General features: G+C 36.2%; 1 protein-coding gene across 2 annotated transcripts in view; it reads left to right on the top strand.

The window, feature by feature from the left end:
• The window catches only part of LOC142326011 (uncharacterized), a 93,505-nt gene that overhangs the window by 40,490 nt on the left and 30,627 nt on the right, over window positions 1-22,388 (top strand). For both annotated transcript variants that reach the window (XM_075368074.1, XM_075368065.1), the window contains exon 4: window positions 21,830-22,079. In XM_075368074.1, the coding sequence (XP_075224189.1) occupies window positions 21,830-22,079 (250 nt within the window). The remainder of the gene's footprint in view (window positions 1-21,829; window positions 22,080-22,388) is intronic.

Here is a 22,388-nt window from a genome sequence, read left to right as displayed (position 1 = left end):
TATATTTTGCATGAAACTTGTTAATTTTTTGGCTTACTACGCCTTGATCAAAACAGCCTAATCCACTAACTGGTTTTGAACATTGTTTATATTTTTTGGTTTGCTGAATGAGTATGACTGCAATTTAGATTTAAGAAGATCCTGCTTTACGGAGTTTTTGAACTTGTGATCTTGAAATCCCTAAAGCTGCAATGTTTATTTCTTTACATTTTTGAACCATTTTAAATGTTTGTCATCTAATTTTCCTAACTATAGCTTTTTTCTTCATAATATTGTATACATTATTCATGAGCTTGACTATGGAGATTTTTATTCTTAACTATGGATTCAATTCTGCCATTGCAAAAAAAATTCACCTACAGAAAATTAAAAAACATACGAATTCATTAATACACACAAATATTTTGATAACCTTTATTCATATAAAGAGATCATTCATTTTATGACTCGTTTGATGGAGGGAGTGTAATAATAATCTGTTAGTAAATAATGTGAAGTATTTGTTTTTGTGCTTTATGCACTAAAAAGTATTTATATGTATGTTAATATTTTTAAAGAAATTGTTGTCTGAAATTAAAAAGAATAGTTGAACACACTGTATTGTAGAATACTTGATTTCTGAATGAGTCTCATGTTATGAGAAAAGAGTAATATAATGCCCTGTCCAGTGACTGTCTACCTTGTGCAAATAAACTTTTATTTTCATTGTATGCACTATATATAAAATATTTTAGATAAGTTGTTGAATGAGCATAACATTGAACTCGTTAAAAAGTTTTTTGCTGGAATAAAATCTTGGTCTATCAAGTAATTATATCCTTTTTTATTATAAAAATATTCTTTTATAGTTATAGTATTACAATTATACTCTTCTTTTTTTTTCTGTTGATACCTTTACATGATAGAAGTTTTTTGTTACAGTAATCCAATTTAGTTATTTTAACTCATTAAAGAGAATTTCTAGTTTAATTATATATTTCTTTAATTGTCATATTAAAAGGTTGATTTTTAAGAGTTTTATGCATCTAGTTTCCTTATTGAGTTAATTAAACCAAAAGTTATCCACATTTTTAAACGTTTGTTTTTATTAGAGACATGGTTTTTATATGGTTTAATAATCTATTTGTAAAAGATGTTATAGCCGATTCTAAATTTGAAATAACATCATTCAAGTAGGCTAAGTCTTCCCATTTTTTCAGATTTTAATTGGTTATAGTGTATAGTTTATTTTTTCGATGAAAGACTTTGTTGGTAGGCTCTTAAGGACTGAATCTGCACATCTAATATGTAGAGCAGCACAAAAATGATCAGCAACATTTGTTTTAAGTATCGACCCATAATGTTTTCTGACTGAAAGTTAATATTTTTTAAGAATATATGGTCAGTACATGTATTGTCATTTATTCTAGTTGTTTTATTTATATAAGATTCTAGACCATTTAACTGCATTAAACTAAGGTATTTATCAGAAACTTTCCCACCCTGATTGATGAAATAGTCAGGTCTTCTGTCAGAACTGTGTCTTAATTTATATTTATACTTTGTAAGTAACTATCTAAACTATTTATTAAAGTTTAAACTGCAGTAGGAGACCTGTATCTATCAAGGAGAATCAAAGAGATAAGCATTTGACCTTTCTAGTTTTAAAATGTTAAAATTGCTTCTTTTAATTCATAATCAACTTTATCTATTCTAATGTTATCTCTAATAAACACACATAGATCATTATATTTATTTAAGTATTATTGATAACTGAAAAGCCATCTAAATTATAATTAAATTCATTATCATCTATAACCCACATTTCTCTTAATATTATTACATCAAATATAATTGAGCAGTTTTATAATATATATATATACAGATTGATCAAAATTTTTATTAATACTACGTACATTGAACTGGAGAATGTTAAAAAATTTACATGTATGTATGTTTTAGTACATAGTCATCAGGTTTAAAGTCGAATATATTATTAATTTCTAGTGTCATAACATTCTAAATGAATTACTTCATGAAAATTATTAGTATAAAAACTAATTCTAAATTTAAGAAAAGGAAAGAAAAGAATAAATTTTTACAAAAATGAATCCTTTTTGTTTAGTTCTTAAATAAATAATAAATGTGTTTTACACTCATGTTTTGTACACTCGCCTATTCAATGCTCATAGTTTTTTTTACACTTGCCTATTTAGCACTCGCATTTTGCACTTTCATGTTTATTGTGCTTACATTTTGATGAACATTTTTTACATGCTTGCGTTTTCAGCGGTTGTGTTTTTAGTGCTTGCATTTTAGATGCGTAACATGTTTTTTATCTACAAAAAATACCCTTTGTATGCAATCCAAAAGTCATTTACTTAAATTTTTAACTATCTAATAATAAAAGAAGTTTTTACAAAAATGGATTTTTTCGTTCTGCCTAAATAAATAATAAAAGTGTTAGTGTTTTCTGACTGATAGTTCATATTTTTTAAATGTAAACTGTGAGGGAACATGATCCGCACTTATTACTTGGTGCATTTCCAAAAACTTCTTTGAAAGTTGCCAAGACTCATTGTAATCTCATCAGATAATAGTGATTTGCCTCGAAGTCAGTCACGCAGATGGGTGGTTTAGAAAGTGGACTGGATCGGATTCAAGGATTCCTTCAGGCATTATGACAAGATTGGTAGTGTGATCCACCTACTTGCCAAGTTTATACACCAAATTCCCAATAGTATGAATGAATTTATCCCTTTAACATCTGGAAAGTCAAGATAGCCTTAATTGAAATATAATTTAAGTTGAAGACCGACGACAGACATGCTCTGTGCCTACCACAACACAAGGGCTGTTTGCCGTTTTTTCAACGTGATAAACGAAAATTTTGGCTGAATTACGTGAATCCGTTTCTAGGACAACACTGTTGTCTAGAGAAAGGTTCAAACCATGTGTGGATCGGTAGTCACCGCAGCCAATTGGACTGCAAAGTGGCAGAAACCTAGTTCTTTGCACCATTCTGAGTTATTGAGATATAAGTTGCAGGTACAAAATATCTGTTGGAGATTGGAGATTCACAAAATGAATTAAACACATCCTTTTCAAATAATGAGCTAAGGTATTCTTTAAATGAATCATGTGACACTTCCACAGGAAATGATAATATCAGGCTCAGTATGTTATCTCATCTCCTGGATACTGGATTATGACATATTTTGTTAATTTACAATAAAATATTCTCTGACCAGGTGATTTTTGGTCAGAGGCACTGGTGATCCCCATTCTGAAATCTGGTAAAGATAAATCACACCCCACAATATTGTCCTATCTTCTTGACTAGTATCCTGGGAAAGGTGATGGAATAAGTGGTAAACTATTGTTTAGTGTAATGTGTTGAAAGAAACACCCCAATAGCCCCAGAACAATGGGGTTTCGGTCGGGGTAGATTGTCTATTGATCATGAAATTATCCTAGAAGCTGCTATTCAAAATGCCTTTTATTTCACCAACGTCTGGTTGCTGTATTCTTTGATTTGCAAATACATATGACATGGCATAGAGGAGAGGATTCCTAAATAAAATTCATGAATGAATGGGGTATACAAGGAAATTTTCTCGCATTTATCAGAGGTTTCTTCAGTAATTAGTCCTTCCGAGTTCAAGGTGGAATGACGGTATTTGAAAGTTTTACATTAGAAAACTGAGTACCTCAGGGAAGTGTTGTAAGTGTTACTTTTTTTGCCGTAGCCATAAATAGTACAACAAACTGCATGTGAAAACCCGTTTCTTTATTTGTAGGTGATTTTTCTATTTACATTGCATGTAGAACGTTAACGACTAGTGAGAGGCTGCTTCATTCATAATACAATAACTTGCTTACAATCATGATGTAAATCTACTGGATTCGTATTTTCCCCCCAAAAAAAAGGTGCATGTACTTTTCCCGGTTGAGGGAACATGTTGACCCTCAACTGTATTTACATGGTGAACCAGTTGTGGCATGCATGCGGGTTAGATATCTTGGAATGTGGTTAGACCAACTAACATGGGTAACATATTTGAAGGAGCTGAAGGTGAAATGTAGAAACATGTTAGACATGCTGAGAGTTCTCTCCAGTACATGTTGGGGAGCTGTTCATATGTGGATGTTGTGCTTCTACTGAATGAGCTCTGGTCTGTTCCCACTTAGAGACTGAGGCTGCATAGTTATTTGTCAGCACAGGTCATCACTCTAAAGATGCTTGAAGCAGCCCATTCATTCATCCGTCTTGCCATGTGTGAATTTCACTTAAGTCCTGTGGTAAGTCTGCTGGTGGGCAGTGGTGAGGCATTTCTTTGGAATAGATGGAAGCAAATGATGTGCTCCTATGTGGCTTGGATTAAAGCTCAAACAACTCATCCAATCTTTGATGTGATATTCTCCAACCATCATGTTAATTGATACCAGGAACAGCCAAGATCTACTGCTCTGCTATGCATCACAGCTCAGCACCTTTCCTCAGCTCTATATATTCAATTACCTCCAGTCCTTACTGTTGCTCCATATTATTTCCCCCCTTGATGGGCTTCTCTCGTTAATTGCTGCTTATATCTTTGTCAGTATAATAAAAAGAACACAAATCCAGTTAGTTTGCAAAAAAGATTTTTTTATAATATAACCAGCATGAATCCTGATTTCTACTGTTTATATGGATGGTTCTAAAAATGTTAATTCTGTTGGTTGTGATTTTGTGTTTGGCAATAGAACGTACATGTTTGGCCTCCCCAGCATGGCCAGTATTTTTGTTGTGCAGCAGTTTGCTATTAATAAGGCCTTAAGTATAATTAGCCCAACATTTCGATATGTACTTGTTTGCTTGAATTCCATGAGTGCCTTACAGGTGATCAGTGATGTGTACTCCAGACATCCTGTTTGTGAAATTCAATGTGTTATTTTGCAGATGACTAAACATAATACAGCTCGGAGCTTCTGGTGGATCCCGAGCCATATTGGAATTTCAGGCTGATAATATGGCAAAAGAGGCTTGTTTCCATCCTTCTTTGACGAATCACGTTGTTTCAAAAAATATTGTCTGTTCTCTGAAGAGGGTGGTTCATGATGAGTGAGAAAGTGAATGGGATGCTATTATTAACAATAAATTTCATAGAATTAAGAATACTGTATCTGTGTGGAGCTCCTCTTGCAGAAGTAACTGTCACGAGGGAGGAGGTTATTATTTTTCATTTCCGAATATGGCACACTAGGCTTACTCATGGATATCTGATGATGCAAACAGATGCACCCGTTTGTGCATGCTGTGACTGCCAACTAACAATGAACCACTTTCTTACGGATTGTATCTGTTGTGCGTCACAAGTTCAAACTAGAAGCCAACATGTGAAGTATGTTGGAAAAAAGTGCAATGATATTATTTTATATCTTGTGATTTTTAAAGGCCGTGCATCTTGATTTGAAAATTTTGTTGTACAGTCCTTATCATCCGTGTATATCATTTGGTGTATGCTGGATGTTAATTTTGTTCATAGAAGTTTCCTTTTTTAGTACATCACGGAATCCTACCATCTATGGAAAGCCAATTTTATTTTCTTAATTAATATTATTAATGTGATATATCTTTTTGTTTTTAACTCTCTTTTAGTATATGTTACAGCCATTTTCCTTTTAAGATGTAATTTTACATTGCTGGCTTTTAGTTTAATTAATTTTTAATTGTAAATTTTTAAAATTTATTTATTTACTCCAAATATATTGTGTCCAGGCAGTGATCATGTGGATGCATTTTTAATCCAGAAAAACCAAAACAAAAGTGGGACTTTTTGTCTGGTCACTTTATATATAATAATCAAGATATAATAATCATATATAATAATCAAGAATAACATGGTTAAGAGAAAGTATAATAAAAAATTGTATCAACTTGTATAACTGTGAATGAAAAAAATAAATTGCATAGGATTTACAGGTGTTGAATGCTTTTTTGGAGATGAAGTGTAAGAAAAAAAAAATTCAGCTTGTTATTTCAAAATTAGAAGATCTTGTTGAAGATTACTGTTGAAAAGTAAATGTATAAAAAAAATAATAAGTATAGGAGACAATAAACCAATGAATATCTACACAGAAGAAGGAAAACTTAACTATTAAAGCACGATTCTTTTGTATCTTGTTAACTGATGACTATAAACAAAGTAAAAACAAGAATAGAGGCTACCAAAGTGTTTAATAGAAAGAAACAAGTATTATACAGATAATTGGTGTTAATAAAAATTTCTTAAGAATTGTTTTGATTACATTCTGTATGGGAATAAAATCGTATAGAAATGCAGAGGTATTTAAAATACAGGTATGGAAGAGATTGATGTTTTCCTGGCCACACAATGAGGTGTCGTTATCAGCGACACAAAATTACCAAAGTAAATGATTCAAAATTAAAATTTATTTTAAAAATTAAAACGATTGAAAAAGCCTATGAGGAATGTTAGGATCGAAATAAAACAAAAATAAAAACAATATTAAAAATCTAGCATGAAACAATAAAATTGCCGAACATCCAAAGACAGAAACATGAAAGTTTTAATCAAATGTTTGAATCCAGATGCACGGCCTTAAGAAATCGTAATACATTAGATAACATTGATAGCATTGTTATCTAAGATCTTTCATGTGTTAGGCCCTAGTTTAAACCTCCGACACAATGCATCATTTAAACAGACACAGTCCATCAGTACATCAGTCTGAGTCATCAGATATCCGTAAGTGAGCCTTGTATGCCCTATTTGTAAATGGCAAATAATAACTTCCTCATGGTGACACAGTGCACTTAACTGGGCAAAATGTATTGTTGTTGATAGCATGCCATTCACTTAGCCAATTATCATGAACTACCCTCTTCAGAAAACAGACAAGATTGTTCAAAAGAACATGATTAGTGAAAGAGGGCTGCAACAGGCCTCTTTTCTACATGATCAGTGTGTTCATTGCCTGAAGTTGCATTTTGACTAGGGATCCAACAAAGCTCACAGTTGTGTCATGCTGAGTCTTTTCAGAGATAACAGACAAGGGTGTCTGAAGTACATGTCACAAATCATATGCCAGGAACTCATGGAATCTGAACAGACAAGTACGTGTCAGAATGTTGTGCAAAGTATATTTAAGGCCTTGTTAATAGTGTACAACCCCACGGTAAAAACACTGGTGATGCTGGGAAGGCCAAAGATGTATTGGCAACTGCAAAAGCACAACCTATAGAATTGTTGTGTCTAGAGATTATAAATGTTATAATTGCATCTGGGTTCACTATTTACAACATTTACAGTGTTTAAACATTTTTCTTATAAGATAACCGGATTTGTGTTCTTTTTTGATATCAACTGAAAATAAGGCAATAATTCACAAGTGAGGGCTGCTGAGGGTGATAATAACGTTCAGTAACAGAAGGATCTAGAGGTAATAGTATATTTAGAGACAAGTAAAGCCGATGAGCAATAGACCCTGGCAGGGTCCTTGATGGTCTTCTGTGGTCAACAACTGTTCTAGCAATCATCAGATGATACATTTGAAACAGCAGATGAGCTGCGTGATAGCCATGAGGAACACTTTCCTGTTTACCAGGGGTGCTTCCTGCATAAGAAGGCGAACTGGCCGAAATTCTTCTCTTTGTTGGAGTCGAGACTGGAGATTTTTTCTTGAGAGCTTGACAGCCTGCCATTAGGTGTCCTGGCAGAAAATTTCATTTCTGCAATGATGGCGGTGGCTGAAGCTGCCATTCCTAGAGGCGCTGGCTGGGAATGTATGTCGGGTTGGTGGTCTCGAAATCTGACAGCAATGAAACAGTGTGTGGATTGACTCAGAAGGGCTGCTCAAAGAGAGGGTGATCCTGATCGGTGTGTGGCTTTAACTGCGTATTACCGCAGAAGGAGGGCTAGGTAATTTCATAGCATTAGGTCCTCCAGGCATAATTCCTGTTGCTCCTTCATTCAGGAGCAAGGGAATAGAGACCCTTGGGGTGTTGTGTATAGAGCCCTTGGACATAAGCGCAGGAAAGATGTCCTCTAGTCAGCTTTGTCAACCTGCGAGGGTGTGGTAATTGATAAGGATCATATCCTTAATATTTTTCTAAATGATTTGTTCCCGGATGCCACTATGGTGGGTGAGGTTTCATAACACCAGCATGTCAGGCGGAAAGTCGCAATTATCGAGACCGACTTACAATCTTCTGAGATCACCAAGGCAGAGGTGTGCCAGGTGATCTGTAGTATGGCACGGATATGATTGTATCACAGTGGAGCTCCTCGTCCGAGCACTTCCAGTAGTACTTGGTCCTCTATCTAGAATATATAATAGGTTACTCTTCGTCGGCCACTTTCTGGCATGTTGGAAGCATGGAGACTTGGTGTTGTTCAGAGGTGGTGGCAAAGATCCTACTGTTAGTTCTTTTTACCGTCCACCAACGCTCTTGCCTGCGATTGTTAGATCTTTGAGAAGGTCCTATATTTGCGTATTAATATTAGATTGGCCACTAATCATTTGCTACTGGATAACCAGTAAGGTTTCCGACTGGAAAGGCACACTGAAGATGCCATACTGAAAGTTAAGGATATAGCTTCCTCTAATCCATGTAAATATGTAATAGGGGTTTTTCTGGACATAACCGGGACATTTAACAACTTACGGTGGCACTCTGCCCTGTTTCAGATGCTGAAGCGTAAGTGTACACTAAATGAATTAGAAGTACTCTCAAGTTATTTCAGCCATTGGACTGTTTCCCTGTGTGATGGCAGCTTGGAGGTTTATAAGACCTTAACTAAAGAATGCCCTCAAGCCAGTCCCCTTCTTTGGATCACAGAATTTGAGTTGTGTTTAAGGTTGTCATGTCGTTGCTTATGCTGACGACGCGCTGCTACTGATTGAGGGGGATTCACATGACGAGGTAGAGTTCCGAGCTGCTCGTGCTTGTGAGACACTATGGAGTCTCCAACATAAGATGATTTTCAGCCCAGAGAAAACCACAATGATGTTGCTTAAAGGCCGATTGGCTGCTACCCGATGAATCTGGGTGGCAGGTCTCCCCATTTGGTACGTTACAACTCGAAAATACCTGGGTGTTATCCTTGATGAGAATTTTTGGTTCAAGGAACACCTACAATATGTAGCAAAAAAGGCTGCTGATGCTTTTTACACAATCCATAGAGTCATTCATCCCGATTGGGGGTTGAATTACCGTACCATGCATATCCTTTACAAAGGTGTCAGTGAAGCTATTATGCTGTATGCTGTACCTGTCTGGCCTCACCGCATGGTTTTTAGGTATTGCTCAGACATTTTGCTGCGGCCCAGTGACTCCTCTTGCTGGCTGTTATAGGCAGTTATATAACAGTCTCGCGGGAGGCAGTCTGTGTTACTGGAGTCAAACCAATAGATATCTTAGCTAACGAGCGTAAGGAACGCTACATTTCCAAGGTAAATAACTTATTTAAGTGAGAACGAAAGCAGGAGATTGAAGACTGGGGCCTTGCATCTTGGCAGGTAAGGTGGGACGAATCCTCTACAGGTCGCTATATGCATGTTATATTCTCCATAGTGTCTGATTCAAGTGCGATTAGATGAGTCTCCCCCAATTGGCATATTTCAGAATTTCTCTCGAGGCATCGTGCCTTTTGGGCAAGTTTCGTGTAGTGGATTCAAGTCAAAGCCCGGACTGTGGGACTGATGATACAGTGGACCACGTCCTTTACATCTGTCCCTGATACGAGGTCAGATGTTCATGAGCTGTTAGGGAACTTGAGAGAATACATTCCTTTCTGGATCTCTGTATTAACTGGATGATCTGCGAGGAGTGGTCAATAGTGGCTGATTTTCTTCGTGCCATTGTGGTGTGTAGGCCTGCAGAGGGAGTTTAATTGAGGTACTCAATCGTGGTAGGATCCTGGGTGGCTAGGGTTCTGGACTAGGCATTGGATTGGTTAGAGGTAAGTGCATTGGTATCGTGCCATGGTTATATTGGTGTTATGATTTGATGTGGTGCAGCCGCGCTACCGGGGTTTGGTAGCACGTGCGACTAGAGGTTTGGCTTTGTTCAGCTGGTGGCGTTCCGGTTGTGACTTGGAAATGCCACACAAGAGACTTCATGATGGGACCGGGTAGAGGTGCAGTATTTGTCCCTGGCTCCTGTGCAGACCGGAATGAAGTTATGTTCCCCTTGTTAGGTGACCTAACAAAAAAAAAAAAAAATTGGCCAACTTATTTGGGTTTAGGTCTGAATTTCTATGTTGTGTAAAACATTATTTTGATTGATATGAGTGTAGTACTGATTTAACCTTAACTTGTTTGTTTTCTGAGGTATTCACAATCATAAACAGTGCTGCCAAATCTGGACTAGGTGTGGGGTTCGGGCTTCTGCATTTTCGATCAGTTAGTTTGAGGAATCATGTTAGGTTGGATGTGAAGATGTCCATTTGAGGCATATATGATGGCGAAATTTGATTTATATTTTACTGATGCAAATGTCTGCCGAGGCATTTACATTGCATCCTGACCAAGGCCTGGCTGATGACTGTGGGATGTTGTCAGTTAGACGGTCTAAAGATGACCACTGGTAAAACTCCTCAGGGCTCGGAATGAAGGGGGTGGTGTGGCGACCGCTAACATCATAAGGTGGGTGTTTTCTCCCTATGGGGTTGGGTTGTGCTTTAACAGGAGCTACATAGGAGCATATCATTTGTTTCCATCTATTCCTGAGAGATAGCTCACCATTGTCCACTAGTAGACTTAACATGTTGCTTGAGCGAAACACACTTGTAGAGAGGCAGATAAATGAATGATCGACTGCATTGAGCATCTTTAGAGTGATAGCTCATATGAATGAATAAGCCACGCACCCATAGTTTAAGGGGGTATGGACCGGAGTTCTAGAAGTACAACATGCATACTTGATCATGCACGTAATGAGTATTAATAAGAACTTTAGCATGTCTAGGATTTTTAAACATTTTACCATGAGCTCCTTTAAATGTGTTACCCACATTAGTCATTGACCATATCACATTCTTAAAAATGTAACCCGCATTCATGCTTCAACTGGTTCACCATGAAGAAACAGATGATTGTCAACATGTTCCCTCAAGCATGAAAAGCAAATACATTTTGTTTTCTTTGGAGAAACATGAATCCAGTTGTTTTACATCACAATTCTAAACGTGTTATTGTGTTTTGATGCAGCCTCTCATCAGTAGCTGAAGTTCTACATGCTGCATAAATAGAAAAATCATCTATGAATAAAGAACACATAATAAGTTTTTGATTGCAGTTTGTTATATATAGTATTTATGGTTATGACAAACAAAGTAACACTTCCATGTAGTATACCATTTTCTAGTGTGAAGTTTTTGTATACCATCGTTCCAACTCGAATTCAGAAATACCAACTATTTATGAACCTCCGATAAATGCAAGATTTCCTTGTATCTCCCGTTCATGCACTTTATTTAGGATTCTTCTCCTCCAAGCTACGTCATATACTATTTTGCATGTCAAAAGATACAGTAACAAGGTGAAAGCAAAGTAGGAAGGTGTTTTGAATGACAGATTTAAGAGAAACTACGTATCAATCTACCTTGGCAAAAATCGTATTGTTTGGGGGCAATTAAGGAATTTCTTTCAAGGTACCACACTACACATTGGTTTACCATTCATTTCATCAACTTGCACAGAGTACTGGTTAAGGAGATAGGATGATACTTAAGAGGCATGATTTATCTTTAAGAGGTTTCAGAAGGTGATGGTGAAACTATATGCTGCAGAAGAGTATCGTAAGGGAAGGAGATGTCGAAGGGTGCTGGGTTGGACAAGCTTGCGGCTGAGCACCTTGGGGGGGTGTCTTCTGAGCATATGGAGGTCACCTTGGTGGATAAAGCCATGGGCATTCTGTTCGTGGTGCCGATGACATCTCTCACTGTTACATCAATGAAAGATAGTCTCCGTTTGGTAAGTACTGTATGTTGATAGTATTGTTGTATGTTTCTTGTAGATATATTGCGTTTTGTGAGTTTTGTCTGTGTAATGTGTGTGTGTGTGTGTTTTGGTTGTTGATCGTTTTGGCTTAATTTGTTGTTTGTGTGTAATTTTTAGTTTCGTTCTGTGGTGCTTGCAGTGACTGAGTGTGCATGCGCGTTTGTGTGTGCACGGGCATTTCCCCCTTCATGAAGTAATGCCACATAAGTAGTTTCCAAGAGGTTAGCCAGGGATGGAGATTTAGTAGTTGGTATTGTGCATTAACACATACCCACTTAACACCTTGTGGAACCTCTTAGCGAGCCCAACACTGCCTTGGTGCTTGTAAATGGGGTTGTTCCACCTCTTTAACAAAAAAAAGAAAAACGTATTTGGGGTGTGCGACAAAATTCTAAACCTGATATCATTTCTAGGGAAGAGTCAGGTGAATTATTCAAGGCACACCTTAGCTCATCAAAAGAAAAAGGTATATTTTAATTCATTTCGCTCGTCTCCAATCACGAACAGAATATTTTCTACCGACTACTTATACTTCATAAACTCATGACAGTAAGATAATGTGAGCGAAACTGACCTAAATGAGTTTTCAAACGTGATTGCCACATTAATTGACGTGGTAATGAGAACATCGTTGTTTCATCCACTGATCCGATTGGACTTTTCGTGATCCACATATGGTTTGAACTTTTCTCTATGCAACAGACGATAGTGTTGACTGTGAAATGGATTTGACATAATCCAGCCATGATTTCTGTTTTGCAGACTGAAACACTCTGTAGCAAACAGCTGTTGCAATTGCCACAGCAAACTTGCAGAGCAATTCAGTCACAGGTCTTCGATTAAAACTACAGGAAGCTCTGCGATGCTCCCTTAATGCGCGCCTGCATCCTTTATCCCACCAAGGAACAGCATGCTGTCTTTGATTTTCAGATGTTAAAGGGATGAATTCATTTGCACTATCAAGAATTAGGTGTGTAAACTTGGCAAGTGTGTGGATCATGCACCACTCTAGTCATATTTGCCAAAGAAATTCTTGTATCTGATCCAGTCTGATTTGCCTCAGAGACAGTCATGCAGGTGGTATCCACCTGCATGACTGGCTTTGAGGCAAATCGCTACTACCAACTGAGATGACAACCGGTATGTGATCGCTTCCAAAGAAGTTTTTGAAATACCTTAGCTAAGACGTGGATTTAAGGTTGTTGAACATAAGCACAAATTGATGCTTGAAAATGTACCTAATGAAGATGACATAAATCCATCGTTCAATAAGCAGAGATCTAAGTTGATCAACTGCGTCAGTTGATCTGCCTCGGGAAGAACATGATGGATGAGCCTCATGAATAGTGGTTGGCACTGAAATCACCAATTGTTAGGCAAGGTAAAAGGATCTGTGAAAACAGACTGGACAGACTTACTGGTATCGGAATTTGGAGGAAGATGCAAGTTGCAGATATTCATTTTGTATAGCACCAGTATCTTTACTGACACTGCAGGGATGTTTGTCAGCAACGGAATACAGGCAGCTATTACAATTTCCTTCAGGAAAACAGTTCTCTGTTTGATGGTTACATCTTTCACAGACATATCCATGAAAGGACATTATCCTGGGGATGCAGGTGAGTTTTCTGCAGACAGCATGAAATGATTTTTTCCTTTATTAGGATTTCAATATCCTCATTGCAAGAATGGACACCACAAACATTCCATTGATTAATATTTATAGCCATAGGAAATACTTTTTTGCAAAAAATCTTTAAGGAAAGCTCTTCAATAAGATTTTCCATAGTTGCTTGTTGCATCTCCAAATGTCTGTCTGTATGAATCTACTGCTTATATTCTGTTAAATCCTCCAAGTCATAATCTTTAAGTTTATTGAATAAATATGACTCCAATCCAGTTTTTCCAGGACACTGTTCACAATGTTGTAGCATGCAATCCTTAGATTCTAAGCTGCAGGCAGTTTTCTCAATCAATACCTTGTAGTCATCCTTGATGGATATTGCAGCTATAATGATCTTAACATTCTGATATTATGTGTGCAGTAAGCCATCAACATCTCTTTTAAATTGCTCAGAAGTAGACGTTTCTGCATGTCTACCAGTGATCGTTTCATTTTCACCATTGATCCTTACTGAAACAAAATCTTTCTTTCCTGGACAGATTTGGGAAAATTCATCATCTTCAAAAAATTTGAGGACCCATTGTTTAATATCATCTTTCAGTTTTTTCCTTCTTTTTTTTTTTCTGGTGTCGCCAAAGTCCAACTTCAGATTTGAACTTCCTGGCCTGCTTCACCATTGAAACCTGGAGTTCATCAGCCTTTGTTTCTTTGAAACCTTTGTTTCTCATTGAAACCTGGAGTTCATCAGCTATTTTCTCAATACTCCAGCTATTGGGTGCCAATGTTAAAATCTGAATTTGTGGGCAAGCTTAGATCAAGTTTGGCTTTGAGCTCTTCAATCAGGATATTTAAATCTTTACATGCTTAACACTGCTTACTCTTTAATGTTAAAGAGTAAGTTTACTGCATTACATCAGTAACACTCAAACCAGCAGCAGCTGCTGCTGTAGTAGCAATAGCATCTTGTGCTCTTCTTACCTTCTGCTTCAGGTAGCCTTTTGAAACTCGTTTGCTGACATATTTAAGCTTCAAAGGAGAGATTCCAAGTGGTGATGGAGTTATCTATTCCTCCAGAAGCCTCTAGCATTTCCACATCACTAGATTCTGATTCTGGTTGATCATCCTTTGGCTGAATCTCTGTTTGAGCCAGTTCTTGCCTATATCATGGGCATAACTTTTGACCTGGTTTGAAGCCATAAACCGTTAAAGCTTTTAATCAGTCATCAGAATCAATATCAATAGGCCACAATCCTTTTCTGGCTTTGTGTGACTCTTTCAAATAGATTACAGCAGTCCCTCTAAAGGAATTCAAACTTTGTCAGCAAAACAGCTTTATGGTAGGAACATATGTCAGCATCTTCATTAACGTTAATTCCAGATTGTCGCTGTAAATTTTTTTGTCCATTGCTGATAGATCTTTCACAGGCAACAAAAAAGCTTTTCCATAATTAAACGTTAAAAACTTGTACCATTCAGAGCCTTCAGGCTTGCCAAAATGACAGGGGCCAAGAACTTCATTCATTTTAAAACAATTCAAAACACAGTTGGAGATAACAATAAATGTCATAACTGATTATAGAAGGTATTCACTAACAACTATGCTAATTCATGAAAAGTTGATGTTATACCCTTCAAAATAAAGAACATTCTAGAATGTTCTAGAACAAATGGAGTTCACCAGAAAAATTTCTAGAATGTTTTGGGGGAGTGGAATTTTCTAGAACTTTTTATTTTGTTCTGTAGAATAGAGTTTTCTTGAAAATTTTAGAAAATGGATTTTATCAGATCAATCTTGAAAGTTCAATAGTCCCAAATTTCCTGGAACACAGCAAATTTTATCGAGATATAAATTTTAGAATACTCTTTAAAAAAAATATAATAATATTCTGCAGCATTGAATGTTTTTCCACCTTAAGTTGTTTTAATTAACTAGAAATGACCACATATTAAAAATCTGCCAAATGCAAAAGATTAATTGTCTTTGAAAAGCTTTCTTACCTACTATAATGAAGTTCAAAAAACAAAATGCATGGATTTTGTTGTTTAAAAGCTGCCCTTTCCACCTATTATAAAACTAACAAAATTTGAGAAGGTATAGCTGAGATATAAGCCTTCAAAAATGGACCAAAAATCATAATAAAAACTTTTTGACCAAATTTGGTGATGGATTTCTGACAAAAGATTCCAATTGTTTTGAAACTGCAGGATACTACACATAATTTTATTCCCTTTATCAGATTACAAATTCTCATTCCAATTTAAGAATTAGATAAGAAAATATATAAGCTCTAACTTTGACTTCCAAAGTGTTAAGACAAATTTTTTGACTGAATTTCAGCTAATATATCTCAAAACCAGGTTCCAAAAGAAACTTCTGACCAATATATTCAGATGTAGCGTACAAAGTTAACCAACAGTACCAAAATTTGATTCTGTATCTTTATTATTACCATCAACATTATTAGTCAAAGATAACAATTTTTACATGTGTCCGCAAACTAGAATTAAGTACTCCTTTTTCAAAAGGCCACAAAAAATCAGCTGTCGCAAATAAAAAGCTACAGTTTGGTAAAATGGTATTTCGACAATGGGAAACTTCTACCAAAAATTTGATGATATTTGGAGATCGTCAACTGGGGATGATTTTCAAAACTGGACGGACCACTAGACATGGATTGACCCTGTAGAAACTTCGAGATGGTAGGAGACCATCTCTAAGTTCCTTCCAAACTTGGAAGTCTTGGAGGATACAGATGTCGTACCAGGTGATGACATTTTAATAGATCTCCACAGGAAACTTGGCTGTTTGCTGCAGCAGGAACAGCAACTACCAGTCTTAATGACTGATGTGGATTTAGACAAACCACCATCAGTAACTTTGAAAGTACTCAATGCTGTAAGGGACTGCAACCGTAAGGGACTTTACTTGTTCTGACAAACTTCTGGCAATTTGGTTAATTCTTTACACGATCCGCATCCTTCGCTTTCTGAATGTTGTTTGAGACATCCTGTACAAAACTAATGCCAGTTTGTACAGGATTCCTCATGCTGACCAATTTTCTGTATTCTTGACATGCCAAAGGAAAAACACTTTCTGCTTAGCATTGATTTTCAAAATGACTTTTTCTTCTTTATAAATGGAGACCTTGTTAATTCTGAGACCTTGTTGAGTGTGAACCCTTACAATTTATACATTTTTCTACTTCAGCGCATGTGATGTCATCATGGCCAATATAGCTGCAACAAGCACAAACCTGTTCCTTTGTGCAACCAATTTTGGTGTGACCAAAACACCAAAATGGGATTTGGGATTTGGTTACGTATGGTCGTACACGAACAGAAAGATAACCAATTTTTATATGGTCAGGAATGGTTGGACTAGAAAAGGTTAGATCTAGCGAGGATGTTGTTACATCAGCACCATTGTTTCTTCTCATAATCCTCTGCACAGATGTGACTGACTGAAAATTGAAAATTCTTCTGCAATTTCATGGAACTCAATGTCAGCCAAGTCACAACAATAGATTACTGAAATTAGGTGTCATATGTGACTCAACTGTCACTCCATCCTTCTCTTTACACTTATTATAATATAAGGGCTACGAGTTTTCGACACTGTTCTTCATTATAGACTTCAATCTGGAGGGTGCCACTCCTAAGTTTTTTACAGATTTTGAAGAACCTCAACCTGTGATGATGATGCTGTTATTGATGAGGAAGGAGAAACCTTAGCAAAGCATCTACTTTCCTCTTTATTTATACATCAGCACTAAGAATCTTACACAAGATAATTTAACCTCTTCTGTAACATTACTTGTCATTTTATCATTGGCTAGATCTTTGGCTGATAATGTTGGTTGAAATTTCTTCAAACTCTGCAGTTTGTTGGTTTTTTCAAGTGGACCAACAGCCACTGAAAGATTATTGTTTGGGACTATCGTACGGTTCCCACAAATACCACTGAGTTAACAGACCACTCCAGCAGACTGTGCATACTGGAGCTACATGGGTTCGTGCAACTGGGTTCACCCTGGTGCCCAGAGGACACCATTTGAAACTCAGAACTATCCACCCATCGGCACGATAGTTTCCACCTTTGCTTATGGTTGTATTTCATAAGATGTCACAACACTACCAAGTGTTAAGTGTAAGAAGAAGTAATATAAGATGTTGATGTGTAAGGATTGTAAATTGTGTAGTGTACCTGGTGTTGTGTATGTGTACCATGTAAAGAGTTAAGAAGCTCAGTGTGTAAGAGGAAGAAAAGCTGCTGAGGCTAGGGCCATGGGGATACCAACCCCCAAAGTCTTAAAGATTAAAATTCCCCATTGAGGGGGAATAGATTGAACAAGATTAAATGGGGAGAGTGAAATATGAAAAAGTAACTAACAGTGAAATAAAAGCTTAATCACTACTCAAAATAGGTATTCTGTGTTAAATACCAGTAATACATCAATACAGAAGAAGGGTTGAGTAAAACTATGACAACAGTAGAAAATGTTTAGTCAAATAAAACTGGAAAATTTGATTTTATTACTTCACTATATAAATTATACATTACACAGTTTATAAAAATGCTTCATCGTCATTTTTTTTAGGTAAAATTATGTAATCTATGAATTTCAACTTTTGCACACCTATATTTTTCATTTCGAGCTATAATTAACAAAAAATAAAGAAAAAGCCTTGGTTTAAAAAAAAAAAAAAAATACTACTCTTTATCTGACCCTCGTATGTTTTGAAAAGTTACTACTTTTTACCTTCTTTAAATTATGAGAAGCCTCTGTACTGTAATTCCAAACTTGCATTTCATAATAGATTTTGTTGGGAAATTATATATATTAAAAACTAGAAAATTTAAAAATCAATAAAACAATACTACGTTAATCACAAACTCATAAACAAATTTGGAATCTGATTTTACAGGACCAGATAAGTACCATCATAGAATCACATAGATTTTAAACAGCCATTATTTCTATGGACCTCACTTCTGAATTTACATAAATAATTAAACTTCTGTAATATTTAAATTTTTCTTTTTCAAAATGAATCCAATTTTCAGATAAACAGAAGTACCATAATTAATCAAATTTTATGATATTCTAATGTATTTCAACCTATCATTATTTAGTAATTCTTGAAGAATTATATAACAAGTTTTTTTGGTGGTATTTTAAAGTACTTTTTTTAAACATTCATTACTCATTGAGGACTAATGAATCATTATGCGTCATATTGAACTTTACCAAGGGCTGATGACATGTTGATGCATCAAATGTCACATATTTTGTACTGCTGTTATTTAAGCTCAGCTAGCTGACTTGGTTATTTTATATTGTGCTGTCACTCGGAAAGATTTTTTCAATGCTATTGTTAAAATAGTCCATGGATATCTCACCCTGGGAATTTTTTACTTTTTTTTCGAAGTATTCATTTGGTCTTTGTGATTTTTTAAAGTTAATTTTTTTTTATTTTTTATAAAAAAAAGAATATTAAAATAATATAAATATAGACTGTTATTTTGACCTTGTTGATCAGATGTGGCCTAAAAAAATAATTAACTGAATGAAAAGTGTTCATACTCTATGTAAACTGTATAAATGGAAGACAAGTCTAGTATTAATATTTTTTTTTTTTTTTTGCTGAATTATTTTCTTGATAAAAATTTTTCTTCCAACATAAAAAAAACTTCTATATAAATTATATGATACAAAGGTAAACTGTAAAAAATGTAGTTAATGACAGGTGATGTGATAATGAGTCATACAGGTATCTTTTATGAACATATAGTCAGGCCTAATGAAATGCTTGTTTTCCTGCATCGCACTGAACGTGTATTACTGAAGTACCTAATTAATCATGTTTATTACTGAATTGTTTTCTAATTCCATTTATATATTTTTAAAGTAACAGATGTCATTGTATGAGATTAATATGTAGTACATTAATATGCTCAGTCATGAAGTAATTTCTGACATAAAAAACATTTTGTAGCTATACCCAATATTGGTTTGATAAAAATTATTTTTAAATTGTATATACTCATAATTATTACAAAATGAGAAAATACAATTTATATGGCAAGCAAGGTTAATCCCTATTATACCAAAGTATGCCTGTATTATTGGCCTTGCCATTATTAGGAATAGTATAATAAGAGAGTTAAAAATATTTATAAAAAGGAACAATTATGCTCCAAAATATACTTTACAGAGTTAATGTAAAAAATACATTTTTTTTTCTTGGCTGATGAGGAGGTGTGTCAGTTTTTTCATTGGCAATAAATGAATTTCTCCCGTGCCTCCTCAAAAACATACTAATCATACATAAATGTACATACTAATCATACTCTTCTGGTGATCAGAATGTTTCTCCGCAGGAGAGCCTTCCCGTCCCTATTATACCTGATCCAGACATACAGTTACGCGTCCTCCCATGCACACCTCGAGGGTTCCCCATGCAATCATTGGCGAGCTCCGACCCACCCACTCTTGAGCGTGAGTATGCCTGAACACTCTAGGCATAGAGGCTGCCTCCCTGACCACTACACACATCAAGATGGACTTGTACCTGTCCTCGATCACCCACGCATTCCTATGACCCCTCATTACGTGTTGCGCCATGTCTCCCTCGGCATCAGCGATAGAGCACCGCTTACAATATTCCCCCACTCCATGTCCAACAGTATATCCGGCAACATATTCCAACAACAACATGAGCAAAGACACATAATACAATCGTAAATTCCTAATCTAACAAAGTACATTAACAACTACAAAAATGAAACACATTTTGACGCCTCTGATGACATCGAGGGCCATGTGCACGTCAAGGGGGTTCCTCCTCCCTCTTCGCTGTTAGTACAAGACGAGCCACTCTTATCTACCTCCCTCCATCCAATCTCACTCTGGAGCATGTGTCTGACAACGTTATCTGGTGTTACAGCCACCGAAATTTGACGTCTCTCGTTCTCCCACCTGACACAGTCGAACCAGGTGTGTTCGGCTGTGTCAGCTGTTGCACAGCACCTTGAACCCGCCGTTCTCCTCCTCTTGAAGCGATGCACATAGCTATCAAAGTCCCCATGGCTCGAAAGTAGTTGAGTGAGGCAGTATCCAACTTCATGCTTACGTTCCACCCAAGCACTCACGTCCGGAATCAGACACATAGTCAGTCCACTGTCCTACCTGGCTCGCCTCCCACCGCTGCTGCCAGATGGCCATGATCTGCACCCTTGCATTCTCTATGCTTACACATTCAAACCGCAAGCATCATTCCTCCACCAATAGTTCTATTGGCATTCCTGCAATGATGCAGATTGCATCATAGGAGACTGTCCTGTAGGCACATGACACCCGCAGAAGCAGCCTCCTATGAGTGGCCTCCAGCTTCCTCCTGTACTTTTGAACCGCCACTGCCCTTTTCCATGCAGGGGCCACATACAATAAGACTGATGTCACTGTTGCAGTTATGACTCGTTGACATTTCTCTCGTGGCCCTACTGTGTTCGCCACCATCAGCCTCGAGATAGCCCTTATCTGTTCTGCCTTCTTTATTGCTTCCTCGACATGAGATCCGAATGAACGGAGCTTGTCCATCCAGACCTCGAGGTATTTGGCCCTCAAGACTTGGCTTATCTCTGCACCATCGATGGTGAAGCGCATCTTCCTTAGTTGGCGTCAACCTGCAAGCACCAGCACCTCCAACTTTTCTGGTCCTATTTGCAGACTGTGAGTCACCATCCATTGGTGCACCATTGCCAAGGCAAGTTTTCCCTTGCCTCTTATCCCTTCATCCCTTCATTTTATACTTAGACCTTCATTTTATACTGTAGAAGCAGAACATTACTTTAACTGAGTCATAGTAAAATACTTCTCATGAATGGACTCTCTTCTGACAGGGTCTGAACACCATAGGTGTGTGCCCCGAAGTTTGCTTTGCATTTTTATTAGAGTTACATCCTTATGTATACATTGTAAACATAATAGTGGATGTTTTAGCATTTACTTGATTGTGTTTCTTCAGTTAATGTTATTTTTTAATTGATGTAATGAGATGTTCTTCTGTAACATGATTCAGTTATTTTTATTCTTTAGCATTCAGCTTGATCATAACTTAATGATTTGGGTAAAAATTAAATAAATGGTTGCTGTCTGTATCAATTACTTTTTTTTTAAATGAATTATTTAAATATGTTATTATTAATTGTGTTAGGGAATGAACAGAGTGTATTAGTTGGTGCTGCAAAAAGGAAATCAAAAGTTCCACAGAATGTGATTCCTAATAGAATTATACAAAATGATAGATGTTGTGAGAGTGACAAAAGCAAAGAAGAAGAGAGTGAAGATTTTGTCGAGGTCATTGGTAATGAAAAAGAAGTTTCTGCAGATGGTAAAGAAGAAGCTACAGTACTTAAAAAACTAAGAAAATCAGAGTTAAAAGCACTTGTTCCTTCACTTTATCAGTAAGTATTGTTCAACAAGTCTATTAAATATAAACTTTATATTAAAAAAATTAAGATTAAGAATAATCTTAACTAATTCATACTAATTAATAATTCATCATAGAAATAAACTAATTCATCATAGAAATGATGAATTAGTTTACCATTTTTTAAATGTCAGTATAGGGGAAATGAGTATTTAATGAAATACTTTTATTTATTTTAGATGAATATTTTGTTGCAGCAAGCACTGAAGAAGTCTGTAGATTCCTGATGCTTCTCTGCATGCAGGAATGGTAACTCATTGCTTATATTACTTAAATCTGAGGC

This window comes from Lycorma delicatula, chromosome 1, assembly GCF_047948215.1.
Source record: "Lycorma delicatula isolate Av1 chromosome 1, ASM4794821v1, whole genome shotgun sequence".
Taxonomy (NCBI): domain Eukaryota; kingdom Metazoa; phylum Arthropoda; class Insecta; order Hemiptera; family Fulgoridae; genus Lycorma; species Lycorma delicatula.
This window is presented reverse-complemented; position numbering and strand designations above follow the sequence as displayed.